The sequence below is a fragment of the Cottoperca gobio genome, chromosome 10 (assembly GCF_900634415.1).
Source record: "Cottoperca gobio chromosome 10, fCotGob3.1, whole genome shotgun sequence".
In the NCBI taxonomy this organism is placed as follows: Eukaryota; Metazoa; Chordata; class Actinopteri; order Perciformes; family Bovichtidae; genus Cottoperca; species Cottoperca gobio.
Window position 1 is genome coordinate 19,382,315 of NC_041364.1, and position 23,515 is coordinate 19,405,829.

General features: G+C 43.0%; 1 protein-coding gene and 2 long non-coding RNA genes across 4 annotated transcripts; 2 read left to right on the forward strand and 1 right to left on the reverse strand.

The window, feature by feature from the left end:
- Window positions 1-5,767: 5,767 nt before the first annotated feature.
- LOC115014867 (proteoglycan 4-like) lies at window positions 5,768-13,992 on the reverse strand. Its single transcript, XM_029441973.1, has 3 exons — window positions 13,811-13,992; window positions 11,023-11,337; window positions 5,768-10,690 (listed from the first exon to the last, which is right to left on the reverse strand). The coding sequence occupies exons 1-3, from the start codon at window positions 13,823-13,825 to the stop codon at window positions 7,292-7,294; spliced, it is 3,729 nt and encodes a 1,242-aa protein (XP_029297833.1). The 5' UTR covers window positions 13,826-13,992; the 3' UTR covers window positions 5,768-7,291.
- Window positions 13,993-15,755: 1,763 nt separating this feature from the next.
- Window positions 15,756-16,455, forward strand: LOC115014616 (uncharacterized). Its single transcript, XR_003832923.1, has 3 exons — window positions 15,756-15,806; window positions 16,114-16,195; window positions 16,314-16,455. It is a non-coding gene; the product is annotated as an uncharacterized LOC115014616 (long non-coding RNA).
- A 1,201-nt stretch (window positions 16,456-17,656) lies between these two features.
- LOC115014615 (uncharacterized) lies at window positions 17,657-22,003 on the forward strand. Of its 2 annotated transcripts, XR_003832922.1 has the most exons (6): window positions 17,657-17,728; window positions 17,847-17,952; window positions 18,336-18,379; window positions 18,716-18,784; window positions 19,757-19,872; window positions 20,616-22,003. It is a non-coding gene; the product is annotated as an uncharacterized LOC115014615 (long non-coding RNA). The 2 variants fall into 2 exon arrangements; XR_003832921.1 differs by having other exon boundaries at window positions 19,757-22,003.
- The last annotated feature ends 1,512 nt before the right edge of the window (window positions 22,004-23,515 follow it).

Here is a 23,515-nt window from a genome sequence, read left to right on the forward strand (position 1 = left end):
CCCCCTGTCTCCTCCCCGCACTCATCCATTCACATCCACCGTCCACTTCACTCTGGCACGCAGGGGTGGAGTGAGTGAATGTGCGTTGGTGATGGTGTGTAGTAGGGGGGTGGGGGGATTCTCTGTGTAAAAGATGAGGATGATATTTCACGAGAAAGTGATTTAAATGATGTCCTGTCGTCACCAGGGATACCAGAGTGTGAATGAGCATTTGTTGTGGACAGAAGAACGTCACACTTTGGCACATGCTTACACGCACAAGTTGCCAACAGGTTCACATTTTGTGTGGCCTCAAAGTCAAATGTCCCCCCTTAGTGATGCTTGAAGTGGCCAGATGTTTCGTGGCAATGTTCTCTCAAATGCTACTCTGAGAGAGGATGTTGCTGTCTGGCTGCCTTAAATTGTTTGTGTTGTTCGACAGTCTTGTTTATCTGCGAGGCTGGCTGCACCCCACGGGGGTGGGATGTACAAGAGCGAGTGAATGGGAAGAGGCAGGGTGAGAAGGAGAGGAAGAGAAAGTACCGGGAGAGGGAGGTGGGGGGGGGGGGGGGGGGGGGGAGCTGGATGCAGATGGGGCTCTATTCTCTCCGCGCACGCAGACAAGATGGAAATGAGTGGGCGTCTGTGACGTCAATCAGTGTAGACACACACACAAACACACACACACACACACACACACACACACACACACACACACACACACACACACACACACACACACAGTGAGACACTCCCCTCCTCCACCGGTCCCATGCTAATACATGCTTCACAGCAAACAGCAGCAGCACCACACGGATCGCACACATAAACACCGGCACACACACTAGCACACACACCCCCCTCCCAGATCTGAGTTCCATACTTAAGTAAATGTACTTTCACCACTGTTAATCCCTTTGCACTAGGACTAAAGGTGCATTGCAGCGATGTATTGTACCTCAATAAAGTTTTGGGTCTTGAGAAAGACAGAGCTAAAAATAGTACGGTCAAAAATAAATGCATCAGAGGCTAAGGTATTTTGTATTTAAGTTTCTAGTATGGGTCAAGCACCAGTAACACTGGATCCCACATTTCCCATGATGCAACTGGATAACATCTTTCATTAGAACCACCAACACCTCCAGTTTGCTATGCAGGCTTCCTGTCAAAACATTTGAAGTCATAAGCCAAGACAATTCTGAAGACATCAGTATGTCATCATCAGGTTAGCTGAAGAGCCAGTGAGGACATTAACTCTCTCTACAAGCTCAGTGGTTCATGACAAATAAACTGTTGTTTTTTGGTGCTAAATCGATTGAATGCCCATTCAAAACAATAACCTTCACTTCATTTTAAGATCTTATGAAGCTTTAACTATGCAGAAAGTGACACATGGGCCACTGTGAGTGGTAAAATAATTGGTAAGCTTCTGCACCAGCCAGCTGCACGTACGAATAGCTGTGCTGCCTCGGTAAATTGTGTCCCTCACTCTTTTGTTAATCCGCCTTCCTGTTCGCCTGATTGATCACTTGTTATGTAAGCCTGTGTCTTTGTCACATGGATAACATTATAATCCATTATTTTGCTGCATTTAGGTTGCATAATTATTAAAGTAGGGTTTTGCTAACCCACATGTTCCTGAATGGATTTGATACCAAAGAGACAAGCAGGCAGAAGGCACAGACACCATTCAGAAATAATAGTCGTCTTCCACTATATTCTGCATCACTGCACAATTTGTATTGATGAAAGAGGAGGTAAATTAATGATGGTAGAATGTGAGTCTGAAAATAGCACAGATGGGTTGAAGTTGCAGAGTGGAATAACAAAGTGACATGATCGACAAGTCCTCAAGGTTTTCTGATTCAGGCTCCATGTATGGCATGCATTTGGCAAGTTCGCCTTTAAGAAACCATCCATCCATGTCACTGAGTCGTGACGACAGACCTTTATCTAGAGAAATGAAAAACTATTTTTGAAACACTCTTCACTGCCTCCCAAATGTTGCTGTTAAGGATGATTTAGCAGATAGAATAAGAGTGCACATAATGCATAATTACACTGTGGAGGCAGTGTGTGTATTTCTTATGAGGGGGATTGGAGAGTGTGTGTGTGTGTGTGTGTGTGTGTATGTGTGTGTGTGTGTGTGTGTGTGTCTGTGTGTGTGTGGTGGGTGGCATTAGAACTAAAGATGCAGCAGCGACTTTGCCTTGCCAATTGTTCTATGTCTTTGAGTTAAGTGGTTTTCTTGGCTGTTTTTCATCAAGGTTTTGATCCTCTTGTACCCTCATCTGAGTCATAGCTGTCGAGGGAGCAGGTGGGTGGGAGGCGCACAGCCTGTAGGGTGTTGAGGAGAAAGGTAGAGGACGTGAGTGGTACGGGTTAAGGAGGGTGAGGAGGGTGAGGAGGAGGTTGTAGTAAAAGAATGAAAAGATGAATGGTGAATACTATGGATCCAATTCATTACCTGGTGTTCATCAGTCACATAAAGAGAAATCCTGTCTGCAAACATGCTTTCTATTTGTTGTGTGCCACTAAGTGCTTTATTATAGCAGGTTTAGTGTCTTGGCAGTCAATAAACATTGCTCTCATGTGAGAATTTAAAGTGGCTGCTAATTGACAGAAGGTTACAGAAAAATTCAAGATGAAGAGTGATTGGCCCAGCAATAATTATCACGATTCACACAACAACATATTTCATGACTTAAGCATCTGCTTTGCCAATCTCGATCCAAAGAAATAGGGGGTAGTATTTCAATACATTTGAATATTCTAATGTATTCTCTACAGCTATACAAGATATCTCTCTCTTCTAGTGTTGATATATTTACTGTGTATTTTTACTCCCGTGTAAGTCAATTAGTTGCTCTGTTCTTTAGAGCAGACTGCTGAAACTCTGAGAGTCGGTGTAAACGTCTCTGCTATCTTATAATCTTCACGTGGGGCTCAGATATCTGTATGTTTACTGTGGTACTGGGGGCTGCAATGTTACATGCTCATAGTTTGTATGTTGGCTTGGGTCTGGGCTGCAGAGATGAGGAAACGACTCATGTTTTTGTTTCCACCTCCGCGCCAACATAGTAGTACTGCTTCCCGGGAGTGTGCAGCCGCTCCGGCGGCTAGGATTCGGCGGGCAAATATCATAGCACTGGGACTAACAGCGGCTGATGGAGCGCTGGGTCTAACCTCTGTAATGGCAGCAACAAAAGGTGACGGTCTGGCAGGGTGTCGGCTAAATCGGTGTTATCTGCTCACTGTTAACGGAGGATCTGTCCGTCTCCCAGCTGCCGTACTCCCGGCAGAGCAGAGGCGGGGATGCGAGTTGTTTTCTCGTTTCTGCCACTTTGTATTAAACCAAAACAAACTATCATGCAGGGATCATGGATGTACTGTTGACAAGCCCTGAGTCAGGCAGCTGTACTTCTTCTCCTTTTGTAATGAGAGCAGACTGGCGCTACAGTGACTCACTATCGCCTCTAGAGGAACAAGTGGTATTACAGAATGGACGGAGCGGAACTGGTCAGTCAGACTGCTATCAGTAGAAATCTCTGCAACACAACACATAGACGTCTTTGACACAACGTCAGCACTGTTACCTCTTCACACTCTGTTTATAATGTTAGTTTATTGTTGTAATGTTTAAAGTTAACATTCTGGCATGTCTTACACATTGAACCTTTAAGCCTGTCAAAACTTATTCTGAGAAATCAAATGTATTGGCCAGAGCCTGTGAGGGACAGAAAGAGAGAAGGACAGATGTGTGGGTGATGTTCTGTTTTTGTCTCAGTGAGTCTGAAACTGTTTATTGAGGGTGGACGGGTGGGAAGGCCATTAGGAAAATTGATGTGCATGCTGCTGTGTGGATGTGCGCACGCTCATACATGTGTGCATGTGCTACTGCTCTAACATCACTGCTGCCGTCACTGCAGCCACCTCACAGTGAGTCCCCTGTGACTGAAGGCCTGACAACCTCCCACGCTCTCCCCATAAACTCCCCTGCTCCTCTCGCCTCCCTTTATCTAAAACCTCTCCCCAATCTCACACTAGTCTCCTCTTCAACTCTATTTTCTCATCCACCCTTTCTTTCATTTCACCCACCTCTTTTTTGCTTGTTTTTTTATCTCTCACCCCCTCATTTGGTGTGTGGGTCTTCCCTGTCTTCCGTCATGCTCTCTGCGCCCACCGTGCTGCCCGTCTCTGTCTCTATGGAAACCCCGAGTGGACAAGAGTGGCTCAGAGGTCTGTGAGACGCTGATACAAACCCTATTAGATCACACACTCTTTCTCTCCCAGTGAGCCACAGGCTTCCAACCTTGCCCGCACAAGTGCAAGCCTATAGTGTGTATAAACAGATGATGTGTGACTGTGCCACTACCTGCTATCACACGAGTCCCCCCCTGTGAAAGAGACACCCCCATCTTCCCTTGTTCCTATGACTTATCAGTGGTTTTAAGTGGGAGGATGCAATGTGGGAGTAAGGAGGGAGCACTATTCTTTCATTATCCTGTAGGCCTCTTCAATTACTTAGTGGAGAAGGGGACCACCTGATGCCGCCTCTGCACATATATTCCCATCTGAAGCACACGCACAAAGACACACACACTCTCTGGCCCCCTCCTCCCCCTTGTCCCCTTTCAGTCTCACACCTCGCAAACCATATTTTCCTCACATCTACACGTTGTTGAGGCTGCTGTATTACGTAGAACGTGCGTCATTCGGATCCAAACACATCTGAAGGACAGGTGATTTGTGATAAGACAAACCAGACAGAATTTCACAGCTTTGGGTCGCTCTCCTGGGCACCATCGTGATTTAATGGTCACGCTAAAGTGGATCATTGCAGAGCACAATCATGGGGAGGATACGTAAGCTGTACATCATGTCGTTTTGGGGAAAAGTGAAAGGAATAGGGTGAATGAGAATGTAACAAAAAAAGTGTTGGAATAAGTCTTTAAATGTACTTTATTTAACAAATGACATGTATTAATCATTTTGTATTGTCAATGTGTGAACAGATTGTAAAGTAACTCAAAAACTGAAATCTTCACCGACTTTCTCAGTTGCATTTTACAGCCTGTGGACTGATTTCTCTGTAAAGTACTGAGTAACAGTTTTGCATTGAAAATACAAAGGTTTAGGCGTGCTCCTGAGTGCTTTGCCTCTCTTTAATTCCCCAATAGTATGTAGCTTACCGAGTAAAATACTGTCAAGTGGATAGTGTTAGCTAATTTATCCAGCTCCCAGGGCTGATCCGGCTGGTAAATTGGTTACCTTGCCGCAAATACTTTATCAGCTAACGTTATAAGGCTGCCAATGTCAGATTCATGCAGTGTAGCTAAGTTACAGACAGCTTACAAACCTTAGCTTGCTTTCTCGCTAACGTTATAGCTAAATATTATCTGAGTGGATATGTTAATTGGCTAGCTTGCAAAATAACTTACGCGGTATAAATCGGCGTTGGGTGCTTCGTAACGCTGATAAAATAATATGCAAAAGGAAAGCTATTTAGTATCATGGAGCTAGTGGTCCAAAGAAAATATAGGACCATTGGTAATGTTATTCTTAATATGATATATGATTGTAATGTAATATCACGTCACTGTTTTCGCCGATGCCCAGGATGCCTGCTCACGCCTACGGAGTGTGAACATGCACGTGAGGAACAGGATGCTGATTGCAGTTCCCTTAATGGCCACCAGAGTCAATTGTTAGAAAGGATTTTCTAACTTCAACTATTCAAGTTCAACATATTATCTTTAAAGTCTCGTTTGAAATAATTCCATTTCTGAAGGTTTTTTGAGTTTCACCTTTATTTTATCAAAATGTACATGAATAAACTACAACAAAGGACTACATTAAAGAAGACATCAAAATGGGCAGCAATAACCGGGGGCAACAACTGAACACATACCCAACCCAGCCTCAGGCCCACCCCAATAACACCCCCAGTGCAGTGAGATAAAGACATGCCAATGATGTCTCACATTTAGGCACTTGATTTCCCTACTGAACCATCTTTGGTCATAATTGTTGTTGTGCGGCTTTGAACTTAGATTCAAACAGGTTTGAGAAGGATTTGAACTTGTTTCATGTTGATTCTGACTGCGTGACTTAAACAAGGATGCTATTTCATGCTGAGAGGAGTCACATGAGTTTAACATGCAACTCCTTCAGTTTAGACAGATCTGAATCTGCCATGTTTAGAGATGACCCAAAGATGGTTATAACCTGACCACCTTCATAAAGTAAACTTTAGCATTAAATAAATCAACACTAGATGGTACAGTACTTCACGTGATTACAGAAAGGACTCCACAAGGGAAAGGAATCAAGTACTACATCTTAACACAATATACCTGAAAACAATGCAGTGTATCCGCACACAATATACTGTAATCAATACGCTGTACAGTCTATTGCAAAGGCATTGTTGTTGGCATTTTTCTGTAGGAACTAACCAGTCTGTTTACCACTGAGTATTATCTTGGAAATGTTTTGCAAAAATAGATCAATTTTTATTAAATTAAAAGCCTTTGCTTTGACTTTAAGATGTGGTCTACTGTATATATTAATCTACTCATGCACTAACTAACTTTGTGTGCATACAGTATACATTATGCTTGTTTCTGTGTACGTATGTGTGTGTATTTGTGTGTATGTGTTGTGCATGCATGTGTGTGTTCTGATTAAAGTACTGTACACACGGGTAGACCTGTCCCTATAAGTATTTTTTTCAGAATACACCCCTTCAGTAAAGGATTAACAAAGATACATTAAACTGTTTAAGAAGCATAGTAGTCACACAGTATTTGGCAGTGAGAGAACAGTCCTAATTTATCCATGCACAATATCAACCACAGGCAAAGTCCACACTCTGAACAAACCCATTAAGAACAACACAGTAAGAACATGAATGACAAGAATTCAAGAACCTGGAAGTGTAAGTTGTGTGTGTGTATGTGTGTGTTTGTGTCCGTGCATATGTGTGAATATCAACAGCACAGTTGGTTTCCCGAGATACCAAAGGACTATGACTCATGCAGTGCATAAAGCATTTTCTGGAATTTCAACAATATCGGAAGAATTATTATTTTCCCACAAACCCCACATAATTACATATAATTATATTAGAATCTTACAGAATACACAGGGAGTTTACTGTAAAAACCCACTCAATCCCACCCCCATAGGTCTATTATAGACCAAACAGTTTATCCCTGGATTATATTTCCATTCTCCAGCTCATGAAAAGCACCTTCTCCTTGCACGATTGTGTGTTTTGTGTAATGACGTGTGTGTTTGTGTGTGTGTTTTAGACTAGTCCAGTCTGTGTGTGCAGGTGTAAGGGGTAAGGTTGGTAAAGCAGAGTTGACCCCCCTTGGGGTATGTAATAGCTGCAGTAGCTGGGTTCTGCTAAATACGGGGTACTGTGATCAGCAAGGTATGGGGCAGGCTGGTAGAAGCATGTCACATGGTCTGTGTTGGGGATAATGTTCTGCTCTCCTAGAACCTTCAGTGCCAGCACTGTGATCATGTTCAGCGTCTGACGCCTCTCATGCCCCATCAGACACACTGTGCTGTCGTCGACCACACGACGCAGAGTCATCAGGTACTGGTACTTGCTTCTCTCTTCGCCGATAAAGTGGTTCTTCAAGTAAGACAGGATCTTCCTCTGCTGCTCCTGCACGTCAGGAAAATCGATGAAAAAGCGTGAGCACATGTAGCGCTCCAGTGTCTTTATCTGAGTCTCGCTGGCCGGGCGGTAGTCCCTGACTAACAGGTTGCTGTATTTCAGCAACCCACCGCCTCGAATCTCCTCAGGGTTCCTAGTAGCGATTAGGCGGTAGCGCAGGTGGTACATGGCTGCCTCAAAGTCACCGTACATGCTCTCTGCCAGGACTTCGACAGCAGGGACCAAGACAGATGCCTGAGGAGCGTTGCATTGTTCAGGCATGACTGCGGTTACCTTAGGGGCCTCTTTGTTCTCAGGCAAAGGCCTGGATGCCTCATTGGCTTCTGGAGAGGGCAATTCCACTGGGCCTTCAGGCTCAGAGTGAGGCAGCACATGCGAGGTGGTGCTCGGGATTGTGATTGGAAAAGAGACAGGCTCTGCAACCCCAGGCAACGATGAGATATAATCTTGTTCCTTTTTATCCTCCAACTGTAGGAGAGGAATTCCTGGCTGAGGGGAGGACTCTTTAATCTCCTTGCTGTCTGTGTTCAGTATCAAAGGCTCCATGTCTGAAGATATCTGAGGTACAAGGTCCTCTGACTCCACCGGCGGAGTGAGGCAAAGGAGGGGAGGGCTGAGGCAGGGGGAAGGGGGGCTAAGACAGAGTGGAGTAGGGCTTAGGCTAAACATGGGAGGGGTGAGGTAAGGAGGTGAGCTGAGGCAGGATGAAGTAGGGCTGAAACTCAGGGGTGGAGAGCTAAAACTGGTCTCAGGGCTGACGATGTTCAGCAGCGGAGACAAGAGGCAGTGAGAGGGAGGGGTCAGGCATAGGGGAGGGCTGAAGCTGGGGGGAGAGGGAGTGAAGCAGGGAGGGGAAATACTGAGTACAGAAGGGGTGAGACAGGAAACAGGAGGGGTGACACAGTGGGCAGCGGAGGGTGAACTAAGTGTGGTCTCTTGTGGGCTGCTGTTTGGCTGATTCAAGTTCATCTTTTTGGTCCATAGTTCTACGTTTTCATCTTCATCACTGAGCTCAACTTCTGAGGTATGTACAGGTTCTTGGGTATTTGGGCTGGACGTATCGGTGTCTGAAACTACTGTGTCCACTGAGTCAAGAGACTCTGATTGTTTGGGTGTAGGGACAGTTTCACTCGAGGAAGGCTGGCTTTGCTCATCACAAGTCCCATGTGTAAATGGTGTCTCTATTTTGCTCTGAATACTTGTCTCACATGAACTCTCCGTGGTTAGCTGACAGGATGAGGGCTCTTGAGGTAAAGCAGCCATGGGATCCACAGCAGAGGTGGAGATTATATCAGGGGCTGGATCCGGTGCTGAGGTAAGGTCTAGGTTTGACGCTAGGTTACTGGGAGGGTTGGGTTCAGGCTCAGGGATTGTTTTAGTAGAGATACTGGTTGTTGTGGTACTCGTAGGGTCTGAACTGGGAGCTGTTGGCTTTGGGTCAAAAGCTATCTCAGGTTCAGGACTAGGGCAGGAGTTTGGATCTAGACAGGACTCTATGACAGGTTCGCTTTCAGAGACTTCATTGGGGTAAGGATTGGGGGTTACCTTCCTACACATCCTCCGAGGGGGTTTGGGAGAGGAGTGTTTGAGCACCACCATGTGAGACAGTCTCTCTGAGGTCTTACAGGAGGGAGAAGAGGAGTTCTTTTTATCAGAAACAAGGCTGGGTGGTGCAGGTAAAATATCCTGAGTATCTGGGGGGCTGACGGCATCAAGTGTGTTAGCTGTTTTATCTGAGTTATCTGTGTGTAGTGTGCTGTGAACCTCTGGTGTATCTTCTGTTGCAGCAGGCTCTGTGTTGTGACGTGTAAGAGATATGCAGGAGGTGGAGCAGGAACAATCGTTACCCTGTGTGTCGTCTACATTTTTTGCTTCTGATGCTAAAATCTCTTCTGTCATTTCACTTATCTCCGACTCATTTTTTTCTTCTGCTTGCTCACCTATATCTGTTTCTATGTTTCTTTCATCTGCTAACTGTGTCTCTATCTTTGCATTTGAAGATGTGCTCGAGTCAGGAGCAGTCACATGTTGTGTTTCATCTTCCTCATCGCTACTCTGATCCTCACTGAAACACTCAGAGAAGTCTGCAATGGGACATTCTTCTTCCAGGTTTAGATACTCTGCCTGGGTTTTGTTTGAGCTTTCTGGTGGCTCGGACTGTCCCATCTGCTCTGTGGGTTCTTTCAGTTCATCAGGGGGGTTTGTGTGGTTGGATTGTTCTTTCTGGACAGAGAGTTCCTTGTGATTTGAATGTGCTGGTTGTTGGTCATCACAGGGCTGGGTTTGCTCTGACTGTTCTACCGTTGTCAAGCATTTGGTCTTGTCTGAGAGCTCTGGCTCGTGTCTGAGTTCAATCTGAGTTGGTGGTTCAGCTTTCTCAGAGGTTTCTTTCTTTTCTAACAAAAGGTTTGGAGAAGTCTGGTCAGAGAAGTCTGTGTCATTGAAGGTTTCTTTGTGTTCTGACGCTTCTTTCAGCTCCACAGGTGTTTTCTCTTTGTTGTCTATTTCCACTTTGGAGTCTTTTGTCAGGTTTGAGAGTTCTGTCTGGGACTCCTTTTCATGCACCTCATCTTTCTGTTGTGTCTGGCTGATCTGAGCCCCAGCTTTACTGGATACATCTGTACCAGAGGACTTCTCTGTTTCCGGAGCTGTGGCCTGTTTGAGCAGAGAGGGAGAGTCTTTATTCTGATTCTCTGCAGGCTGGTCTTGAAGATCAACAGTTTCATTTTTGTGCTGCGACTCCTGCTGCATGTAGGACTCCAGGAGACGATCCAGAATTATCTGGAAGGAGTCAACACTGAACTCAAACTGCCGCCTCAGCGTGCTTACAAATTTGAGTTCCAGGTTTTTGCCACTGTTATTTGAGAGTGAGATGAGGCTCCAGCGGTCGTGCTCATTGAAGACCTTGACCATTTTCTGGACATAGGCCTCCTTCATTGTAGCACTGCTGATCCGCTCCCTGTTGACCCCAGCAGGTAGGCAGTCTAGCAAGCAGCCCAGCACTGACTCCTTGATCACCTGCGAGAAGGAAAGGTCAACAACATGACAGCACAAGTTATGACTAGAATTTGAGTGCAATCATTGAACTAAGATTGATATTGTGATCATGTGATATATTTATATCTGTAATAGTATAGCCAATACTATTGATTTCACCTTACGGGTAAAATGTTATCGTTAGGATTACAACAACATCATTACCAATATAGCACCATAAAATACAATTCTGCAACACCCTAGTAGAGTTACCTAGTAGAGCACAAGGATAGTACAGCAGAATGAATGCTAGTCAATGCTCTACTCTTATACCATTGTCCTGCTTCCTTTTCCTAACAAAGCAGTTACCATACCTGGAAATCCTCCTGACTGGGCAACTCCACCCCAAAGATGACGTCCAGGTCCTTGTAGCTCGTTCCATTGTCTTGGACGAGGACGTGGCTGGCTGTGGAGCCGTTCAGACGAACATCTCTCACTTTGATTCCCTGCTTCTGCAGCCTGGCCCGCACAGCCATGATGATGTCTCGAGGACGCAGCTCCAATGTGGGAAAGTTCCCACGGCCGTGGATTGGAACCACCTCTGACAAAACCTGATGGAGAACCTCCACCTGCTCAGCGTTCAGGCTGTGGAACCGCTGATTGGATTTAGTTTCAGACATGCTGCTGCCCTGAAGGGAGGGAAAAAGGACGACAATAAGAGTTTATTACAACTCACCAAGAAATTGTTCTATGTGTTTAACTGTGTAACTCTCTCTGTCTCTCTCTCTCTCACACACACACACACACACACACACACACACACACACACACGCGCACACACACACACACACACACACACACACACACACACACACACACACACACACACACACACACACACATTTAGCACTCACACTCATATACACGTTCCCTGCCAGTCTGCTGTCTGCAAGTCACAGCTTGGCTGACAGCTTTTCCACAATGCTAATGTAACTGCTGTGTTGACAAACTGACACATGGAGCGATCCACGTAGATGTGCTTTGCATAAATATTCTTCCACAGCTCAACCAGCTCACAACAAATTAAGAGGACGTGTTTGATTGGAATCACATCACTTAGTTCCTTTATTTGTACCCCGTCTCAGTCAGATACAATATCTGTTTATAAAGTATGAAGTACTTATACTAAATTGTTGTATAAGATAATAATAATAATAATAATAATAATAATAATAATAATAATAATAATAATAATAATAATAATAATGATAATAATAAGAGTAATGTCATATGAAGGCAGAATCTTTGTTTATTGATTGTTTCCACCAGAGGAGCAAGGGTTAAGATGAATGAGTCATCACCGGCAGACTGCATTAATCACACCAACGTCACTAATTAAAGACACACATCTGTTTTTGTGTCCGTGTGTGCGGCACATGATTTGTATACATTACAAACACTGACTCTCACACACATGCGAGTGCAGTGCACACAAGCTTTTATATAACACCCTCGTAAATTGTAACACAAATTGTAACAATGTGGGATTTAACTAACAATTATGTTTGTTTGGCTTTCACATGTGCAATCCTCCTGGCAGTTACGCATGCAGCCTCTGCATCCATCATTCAATCTCTACAAACTAGACATATTTTACAATAAACCAAACAACAATTGCCTAACTAAGTCAGTCAGTAGAGTCTCATGTAAAAGTGTTTTGAGGAGTGAGTGCTTGAGTCTGAGTGTGCAACTGTGGTTCATAGCAGCCCATTATGGTCTATTGTTTGCTTTAATCAATAGATGTCAGTCAGTGCTGTTGCTGAATGCTGCTGATTGCTATGATTTGTCAATACCAGCAGGGTAAACATTGGGATAATAATGAGCAGTAATGGGATGCTTTCTAGCTGCAGTTTGTGAGACATCAGAGAGCTATACTCTGTAATAACCGCAAACAATCTATTATAGGCATTGTTTATAAATCTTCTAATCCACGCTGCACACACTTCAAGTAAAGAACAGCACTTTACTCCATAGCATCTAAAGCTACAAAAGGCAACCTCTCTGCTCACCAGAAAACAAAGAAGTTGAGTCTGAGAACACAAACCTCTTAAATATATGCTGGGGATGAGACACACTTTAACAAGGTGGACTTCAAGTTGAGAAAACACAGTAATCATACATCCAGAGGCAATAAATAAAGTCCCAGGTGTTGACACTGGTCATTAAACAATGGTTTGAGGACGCAGAGAGGCACTGCGGGACGGTTTTCCAGCTAGCCCATGTATCTCCCCCTCCCCTTTCGCACTATTCTGCAAACTTGCAGCCTGAGTGACTCATCCAGGCGTATCGGCTCAGCTCGCACATAATCTATGGGCATTGAAAACCCAACACATACTGAGGGTCTCATATACACTGGGCTAAAGGAAACACAAACAAAGATGCTCTGTCAGCTCTAAAAACTATGAAGCATTATACAGGTAAACAAACATCAATGTATAACTAAAGCAGATTGCATCCCTGTTTTTTTATTTTATTTATTAGCATGTTATTATTATTATTATTATTATTATTATTATTATTATTATTATTATTATTATTATTATTATTATACAGTAATACTGTATGTATTTAAACTTCCCTTTTTATCTTCCGTTCAGTGATGATGAACTATGGTTAATACTGTAATAGAAGGAAATAGCTCAGTATTCGTTGTGTTACCCTACACAATTTAATTGCAATGGCTGCTCAGCAGACATGTTGTATAAAATATGTAGAGTATAGGATATATTAAATATTACTGCTAAACTTGTGCCCTGGCAATATTTGTAAAAGAAAATAATGGGAGTAATTTCCCCATAAAATAACTATAGTTTTGTACCTACCTCACAGTCCACCACTGCCTAAAATCTTCTGGAACTGATACATTGCCCTGCTGGATTTCACTCTGCCATGCTGGTCTTCACTTTAATCACCTAATCACGCACTTACTCACTCCTGAGATACCATGTGAGGGCAATTAACCGCAATTAAGTGGCTGGCAGGATAAAGGGCAGTTGTACTTCTGAGCACCAGGATTAAAAACACATTAAATAGACGGCATGCAAGCTCTGTACAGCCACACAAAAGTGAATTATCCAACTTTACAGAGCTAAAGGTTCTTACCTGTTGCTGTGGCATTTGAAGGAGCGCCTGGCTCCTGGCTTTACAGTAGAAATAAACCTCCAGTCTGTGTCTCTTGTACGTGGGTTTGTTTCTCTTTTCAAGTCACTACCCACTCCGGTGAGGCTCGGTGCTGATGCGGCTCTGTCCCTTATAAGGCATATGACTAGAATGTGTGCGCGAGTTCATTCGGGCGCTGTCCAGGAGCTCGCGTGGTGCTGAAATGAAGACTGAAATGAGTCCTCGCGCTCTTGTTTTCTCCTTCGGCCGCCCGGAGCGTAACGCAGTTTCCATAGCGACCTGCCGTCATTGAGTTATGACTGGGGAGAGAGAGAGAGCGCGTGCACGCGCGCGCGCGCGTGTGTGTGTGTGTGTGTGTTTACATAGAAGTACAACAATCATGGGAAAGTTGGTTGTGGTTTGGTGGTGGCGCGAGGGGTGTTAACAGTTGTAATATAATTCCAGGAGTACCAGCTCCATGTGTTTCTACATTAAAAAATAAAAGTTTAAAATACGTGCTTAATTCATGACAGAGAGAAGGAACTTTTAGCTAAAGTCTCTGAATTGTAGCCTAGGCCTACAGTATACTGCCTTTATGTTGTGCCTCCTCTGGCGTGTTTGTTGTATACATGGGAGTCAAAATGGACAGTACACCTCAAATGTTAAAACATGGGACTGTTATGTATGTGCTATGCAGCTAAATCAAACCTCTCGAGACAACCTCGGAGGACCCCTATATTGAACAGCTGGCTGTAGGCTAGTTTGGGGAACATTTCTGAAATACTTCTCATTCACTTTCCCTCAGGCACACGTCATTATATCCAGTGCTGTGTCCGAGTATCATCTGCACATACAGTATGAGTCATCCATGCTGCTCCCCCCCTCCTCCCCCCCGGCCCAGCCGTTAATCCCCCAGCCCCCTTCGGATGGCCGGTGCACGCACACACCGGAACCTTTTTCTTCATGAAGGGACGATGATCCCTTTCCCCCACATGCTGCATTTTTTTTTGCAGTCTCCTTCAACAACGACTATCATAAATCCCTCTTTCCGTTCGTGTTCCCGTCAGGCCAGTCCAGACTGCCATTCTCCCCACACAGAACTCCTAAAAAAGGTTTACAGATGTCACATACTCGTTAATGCGTCATCAATAAACGGAAGGAAATGTAAGTTAAAAGCAAACAGCGAGTGGCTCGGTGGAAAAGGTCAATTTACTCCCTCACAAAAAAAGAACAAATGACGTCACTAGACGTGTACTACAACCTACCGATACCGGGTATAAACCGGGTACAAACTATTTTTAGCCTGGATGGAACTTGTCTGCTTTGGACACGCGCGCCCGTCCACCTCTCAAACGCTCGTGACGTAGGAGGCTCGAGCACGCCATGCAAAATCGTGACCGTGTGACGACAGTGAAAGGTAGAGAGAAGTTGTTTTCAAAGATAAAAGATAAATCAAGATGGTTCACATATTGTGGACCAGCATATGTCTGGGTCCATCCACCGTTCCAGCGCATCCAACCAGTAGGCTACGGACGACAAATCATATCGCACATGGACATATGTTATCTGTATATAATTAACACATAGGCTAGTATAATGGAAAACAGGTAAAATATGAAGGAACCTTCGTGAATAGTTATAGTATATAGTACTGGTTCAACGTCACTGGGCTGCGCATGCGTCACATCAGCCTATTCTTCAACGTTTGTTAAGTGGTTTACAGTTGTTTCTTACCTGAATAAATTACAAAGGTCTACCGAAGGAAAAATATGTTCTAACTATTACGAGACAGTTTATTTGACTGCAAGACAAATGCGATAACGTTACTGCTGCTCTGTTTAACTGCTTTTAGGCAAATGCGGAAGTACGCACAAGTGAAGCCTCTCACCTCGCTACAGTTGCGAAGATACGCCGGTTTGAAAAAATCAAAACAAACAACTCTGAGTGGCTGGATGCTGCTTTCTCAGAAAGAGACATTCATCATGTTTGAAAATGGAGAGTATCCTTACCCGTGTAGTCTAACATACATATACAGTTACATATACAGGTACAGTTACCTAGCAGTAGCGTTAACTAGCCAAATGTAAGATGGGTTTAGTAGCAGATAGCTTTTAACTTCTGCCCAGTCATTCAATTGTGAAGGAAAATAATGGTGGGTTTGCTAGCTATTTGTCTTGCCTGCACTGACTTTGGTTAGCTCACTGTCTTTAGATGCTTCAATTTATATTCAGTCAGCATATACATTTTTCATAATTCAAATGTATTACCATTTACTAAAACAAATCATCCCTTGACTAGCCATACAGAACACTTGTTCAACCTCAGGTGTACTACCAAGGAGCTACAACGCAACTCCAAGAAATGTGATGTCTGAGGAAAAGAGGAGAAGTGAAGCAGATTGGCTTGTTTAAACTGTGTATTTATTAGAGACTATTGGTTACAGTACAGCTTTACTCTGTATTGTGTTAGTGTACTGTATGTACTCCTCTTCCCTTTAGTTTCTCAGGCTATCCAGAGGGGCAATACGGATGCAGCTAAGATCCATGCAGAGATGGCCATCCGTCAGAAGCATCAGTCTCTTAACTTCTTGAGGATGAGTGCACGTGTGGATGCTGTGGCTTCTAGGGTCCAGATTGCCGTCACTATGAAACAGGTCACCATTTCAGGTCAATGCTTTGTGAAAGACTTGCCTTGCTTTATGATGTTACGTAAAGCAGGTACATGACATCTGGTGAAAAACATGCCCAACCTATTTACTGCAGCCACACATCCATTTTTCAAGACAACCTCTTATTTAGAGTGTTGACAGATGATGTTGAATTAACTCGATCAAATTCCATCATGTTTCCTAATGAAGGTGATTGTAATTTACATTTAATATCACTTGCCTGGTCAACATTGTAGCTTTATTAAATGGTATTGTTGTTATAATTACTTCATAGAAAGAGATGAATAAAATGGTCAGCATCTTAATCCCTAAACCAAGGGGGCACCCTATTATTATAATTTTGAAAAGCAGCAGACGCAGTAGCCATCCACTTTATGAACACAACCGTCTCCCAGCTCCTTTTGTAATCACTGACAAAGATGTAGAAATCACATGGCTTTTACCTGATACCACCTTAGTAGATATAGTTATTCATATTTACCAGACATGTAGTTTTCAAAGTGTATATTTTGTAAACTACATCTTACTTCAGAGGGTAAAGGGTCCAAAGTAGTCCTTCACTCAGTCCAAAGTCCCACACAAAGAGACAGAGGGAGGTAGAGTGAGCAAAAAAGGCTTGCAGACATGCAAACAAAAGCCACCAATTACATAATGTCATTAGCTGTGCTTGAGACTTAACGCTATTACCTTTTTGCTATTGTGAGAGTGACATCCTCTCTAAATGGCTTTAATTCAGGTTCACTATAGGAAAGGCATCATTTCACATAATAGAACCTAACAGAGTTCACAGAATTTGAGGCACAGCGTGAGATGAAAAAGATGAAAAACACCTCTTTATGTTGTAAAACTGCTGCCTGTTTAAAAAAACATGAACACAATAGCAATGATAATAGATCCCATAATTTGATCAACTATTGGTAAATTGGTTCTTACCAGATTAATCCTTAATAAGCATCATCTTTGAAATATTAGGGAAGCTATTAGGATGAGAGGTAGGCATGACAAAGTATGTGGTTAAAAAGCTAAAAGTGACACCTAGTGGAAATATAAGGTCACAGCGCTTCAAGCTTTGACACATATCTCCCTGTCCAACTTCCAATACCCTGATCTTGTTTTGAATGAAATTGGATTTGTTGAAAGTGAGAACAGTACTTTAAGGCTTTATTTCATGTGTGTTTTCCCAGGTATCTAAATCCATGTCTGCAGTGGTCAAGTCTATGGATGCTATTCTGAAAAGCATGAATTTGGAGAAGGTATAAATTTCACTCGCATACACGAGCGCAGACAGCCACGAGCACAAACAAAGTGAAACTTAATAAGTGTTTTGGGATTTTCAGAATGTTGTTTACGGTGTATTAACTTTCTCTATAGATCTCTGAATTAATGGACAAGTTTGAAAACCAATTTGAAACTTGACGTGCAGACAGCTCAGATGGAAGACAGAATGGGCAACACCACCACTCTGACAACACGTCAGGTAATCAGCACTGTCCTCTGACAAGCAGGGAAAGCTCTGCTCATGAAGGCAGACTTAAAGGGATCATTTGGATTTATTGAAGTGGGGTTAGTAATAAACTGTTTTAGTTTAGAGGTGGGCTTCTTTGACTAAAATATGTTTTGTTGCTGCCTCTGTCCACAGCAGTACGTAGTTTAGCTTCCTGCTGGTACTCTTGTCTGTTTCTCCAAACTGGGGGCTTGCCGACCGCCATCTACTGTAGGTAATACACTGACTATGGATAAGTACCTCATACAACCCCACTTCAAAAGATCCGGACTATCCCTTTAACCCCAGTATTAATTCTCACATTGAATCCTGAACACATATTTTCTTTAATGATTGTTTGCTTGGTCGGTCCGCAGAATGAAGTGGATACACTGTTGCATGAGATGGCTGATGAAGCAGGGTGAGTAGAGCCCATACCTCCAAACAATAAATAACAGTAAAAACAACAGCAAAATCATTGATGGAGGAGAAACATAAATGCAGGGACATAAAAAATACTGTACCTACTTACAGTAGACACTAAAGACACTACATGTATTGTACTAAAAGCTTTATTTAAATGACTTTCACATACAAATGATGGAAGGCTTCCTTGTAAACACAGAGAGCCCATTACGATTAATGGTACAAGCAGTGTTGTGGACAGAGTGACATTAATGTTCACAATTTTGTTGATTTTCTTAAGGGAAATGATGGTGAACATGTTCCTGTGTTTTTCTTTCTTTCTTTTTTTAAGTTGGATCTCAACCTGGAGCTTCCTGCAGGCCGGACTTCCTCACTCCCTTCATCTACATCAACAGAGCAGGTAACACATCCACTCTTATTATTATCCTGTCGCTGTTTTTGGTGTTTGCTGTACTCTCATTGGTAACCATGAAGTACTGTCATTTGAATCTAAATGTTAAAGTTATACTCCACCGATGCACGCCCCTCCGGAACGATTGAAAGGTGGCTCTTAAACATGTGTATTCTGGAACAGTGCCTGTGGTCAGTGTGGTGAGTTCTCACAAAGAACAAAGACAACAACATTTCCACAGACACTTCTTAAAAACACTCCTGCAGCTCAGTACATTTCTCCACTGTCGGTTTGTACGCTCCACATGTTCTACACAGCAGTGTATTCACATAATCAATGACTGTGTGGAACATTATGATCATACGAATCAACAGTGGAAACGTGGAATATGTGGCAGGAAGTGTTTGAGTTGTTTCTAAAGATGTTTTGATACATTTTCCATTTGTACAACCCACCATTGGAATCCATTGTAACCAACATAATTCCAGTTCTCCACATCTGCGGTTTGTGAAGGATAACTACACTTTACGCCTTCGTCTTTCAAGCCTACAGCGTTTGAGTGATACTCTGAGAACTATTGCTATGACCCTTGTGCCTCGCTAGGGACATTTTGGAAGTGTATAATAAACTGTGTAGCCAAAGTACAGACAGTCAGACCCATAAGGACAAAAATGTCCCCATTGAAACACATTAAAACCACAATTTTGACCCTGTGGCCATTACAGCATAACAACAGGCATTCTATTATATCAAGCATTCAATCTAGAGCCCTGCTTTTAAAATTGTAGTTTTTACTATTTTCCCCCCAGATTAACCCATTTTCTATTTTCTATTTTCATGCATAAATCCCCCTAGCATTTAGTGTACAGAACATAATTACATTTTTGTTTGTTTTCTCTTCATAAAAACAACAGTAGCATTATGTAAACAGACTGAAATGTTTTTTCTGACTTGATGCGCCTCCCCTCACTGTTTTACCAGGTGTCGTAATGATGGGAAACAATAAGAAGATCAGGAGGAGGGAGAAGAGACGAGGAGTGAAAAAGTGGAGAATAAACGATAAAAGGTGCCATGTGCCTGAAAGCTCTGTGTTCCAGGTTTGTTCTGTAGTACAGGAGCGGTCTAACAGCAGAACGGGAGCGAGAGTAAAGAGGGATATTTACAGACCTAACTGCACCACATGCAGTCCTTCTATAATAATGCTCATGTGCACACTAACATGTATTGTGATTATTTATCAGCAATAGGATACAACTGTGCTGGCATGTTTCTTTATTTTAACATGGTACACATGGGATGTATTTCTGAATGGGATTTGTTTGCGCAAATTGTTGAGAAAAAGACAATTGTGTACTACTTCATAGCTAATACCTCTTTCCTCAAGTGGTTCAACACTATGTATAACATGCAAAGAGCAATATTACATAATTGTGTATTTATTTATTTCTGACATGCTCTTATTTACTGCTAAGAGCATGCTTGTGTTCTAACAGTTATCTCCGACCTGCAGGACTTCTGGTATTGTTGCCTTGTTGGTTTCTGTTTTGGCTGTCGTGCTGAAACTCAAACTTATTTAGTTTCTTTGTATTGCATGGTGGGGCTCATCGTCAATGTTTGCCTTGAACATGCTTTGGAGAAGGCTGTACTATCGTCGATATTCTGCATGCAGCGTTAACAACTCTCGTGGCTCACCGTGCACTTTAATGCAAAGTCAGAATGTCATTTCAAAAGGTTTTCAGCATGTTTTACTTGTCACGTCTTTTTGAAGTTTATAGCTGTGTTTTGTCTCTGCGTCTCTCTGTCCATCCATGCTACCCCTCCTCTTTCTCTCTTCCAACAGGGAACAGATGAGAGGTCAAAGGTGTCACCTGTAGAGGAAGTGGCCCTCTGCCGCTCGCATGCCAGTCCCTTATTACACACACACACACACACACACACACACACACCCACACACACACACACACACACACACACACACACACACACACACACACACACACACACACATAGTTCAGCATATCCCAGGGGTGAGGTGAGACTCAGCTGGGAGCCATTACAGGTGCTGTCCAAGCACACAGGCATATCTCTACATGAACAGCCCCATAGCTGATGGGAGTCCTCCGGAGTGACATTCACTCACCTCTGACCCTTTTTGTGTCCTTCCTAATCATCATCAGCACACACTTACCTACATTCACAATCATCATCAGTGCCCCCCAGACTGACACAAGTCTCTATTTTGCCTATTACGCACATACTTCTTCAAGTCCCCCGGTGATCCAACAGCTGTCAGTCATTTCTGCCGGGAGTTAGATCACCTGGAATTAAAATTCCATGTCCCTCTGCTGTCAGAGAAACACAATCTATTTGGTAAGTTTTGTTTTAAATGTATTTTTAACCTTCAGTGGCCAACTCTTTAAGTATGATTAAAGCCGGGAGAGTCTGTCCCGGCCTACGTTTGTCTGCGCTGTGTGCATCTCAACATGTGTGCAGGGATGCTTCCTCCAGATGTGCTGGAGCCGGCTCCTGTGCGAGCTTTGCTCTGGGGGAAGCCCTTGTTTGTATATGTGTGTGTGTCAGGTGTTGATACCAAGTGGCTTCCTCCAGTGCCGTCAACACCTCCTTGTCTGGGTTCCTTAGAGGGGTAGTATTTGCTGACAGGAGGGGATCCGGTGGCCCTGTCTGCTTCTGCACGGGGGGGAGCAGAGCCACACACGCTGGCTCGGTGAAAAAGCTCTAATTGCAACAAGGGGGATTGTTCAGACTACATGATTCACACACAGGAAATGAAACGGTGTGTCCAGGCAGTTAGTTGTAAGCTGGGGGATTCAGCAGGAAAAGATAAATGTTCCTAAAGCCCAGATTTATATCTTGAGAATAAAAGAGAATATCTGCTTTAAACACATGAGATGATTTGTGGCTTTTATATCTAAATATCTTCATCTGCGTTTTGGACTTTTGAAGACGTCACTTTGGGCTCTGGAAAATGTACCTTTTAAAGGTCTTTTACAAACTGCCCTGAAGGAAACTTGTTGCTATTTTCCATAATCCTTGACTCAGGTGGAATGTATTATGGATATCGCTGGTTTGGCATGTATTGTGATGCATTTATGTATTCTATGTGTCCTAACATGTTAAAGTGTTTTATGTGTATCTGCTTATGCTGCCAACTTGGCCACGACTCCCTGGAAGAATAGATGTTGTATATCAACGGGCCTTCCCGGCTAAATAAAGGATGAATAAAACAGAAATATTGTTGTCGGCAATTGTTCACTTCTTTACATGTTTCATAGACAAAATGGTTAATTTAAAGAATGACTGCAGATTAATTGATAATGACAATAATTGATAGTTGCAGCCATACTTGTGTTTAAATGTCATTTTCCCTATAATTATTACCAAAGTACATTGTTTCTCCAAAGAAATGATCAAATTATACTAAATACACCAAATGTCCTTATATGGACTTAAAATGCACAAAGACCTGGATGCTGCATATTTGTAAGTTACAGGTTTAAACTGATATAGACCTTCTAAAAAAGAGAAAATCAAATGAACACTTTGGATAAGAACTCTTATGTTGCGTATTTCACAGGAATATGTGTATATTGCTTGTTTTATATTCTCTGTAATTTACCTTTTAAAGTTTTTCTACGGTCACATGTATCGTGTATCACCAGTGGTGGTGTAGACAGTGAAGATCATCATCTATTTAGACTGAAAGGTTTATACAATGAGGCAGGATCTTTTCCTCTCCTTGTCTTCTTTCTCCTCCTCAGCCTCTCTAAAAATATTCAATTACTATGCGTGAAGGGTCAGGTCAAACACAGGAAGCCGAGCTGATTGGTTCTACTCGGATATCGATGGGCATGTGTGACCAATCGCTGCTGCCCAGGGCTTTCCCCAGACTCCATCTGCTGTTGAGTGTGTGTCTAATCGTTCCACCCCAAGGCTTTCCCCAGTTTCCACTCACCTCTTGACCATTGCTTCCTGTCAGATGTGTTAACGCTGCTTTTAATTAGTTTTACTGTCTCATGCACACACATACACACGCGCGCCGACACAGCTGGCCATATCCATCCCTGCCCTCGAGAGCACGCTTCATTAAGATCTAACCAATCTCCTGCTCGCACCGTCACAACCTCTGTCACACACAAACACACACCTGATCCCCCCAACCCTCCACATGACCCTCACATCACCCCGACACCCACCCTGATATCTCTTACAGTCAAACAAGCCGTGAACATGGACATGTAGCCTTGTCTATTGCTCTTTATTGAGGCTGTCTGCCAGTCTTTGTGTCTACACACATGGATGCAGTGTGGAATGTGTGCCACGCTTCATTATTACATTATAGTTCATCCCCTTACATAGGCAACTGCTACCTCAGGCCAAATCAAACAAATAAGAGTTCTCATTTATCCCATGTGCTTCAAAACGTTCAAAACACTTCATGCCTTTTCTTAATTTTCTATTAATAATAATAATCTTTTTAGCTGCACCGCTAGTTTGGATAAAAAGATTTGTCCAACAACTATCAGACGAATTTGGTTCAGACATTCACATGTCCAGGATGAACTATAATAACTTTGCTAATCCCTCAATGTTTCATCTAGCTCCATTATCAGGTTTATGACTAAATCTGAAAAACTATATTCCCATCAGCCTCAGCTGTACTTTGTGTTTGGTGCAGATTTCCAAATGTTAGCAAACAGTATACCTGCTTAACATCAGAGC

Excerpts from the sequence above, each read along its gene's own strand:
- LOC115014867 (XM_029441973.1), bottom strand. Across the intron at positions 10,691-11,022 it reads CCAGTCAGGAGGATTTCCAG|GTGATCAAGGAGTCAGTGCT; the intron begins GTATGGTAACTG and ends TCCTTCTCGCAG.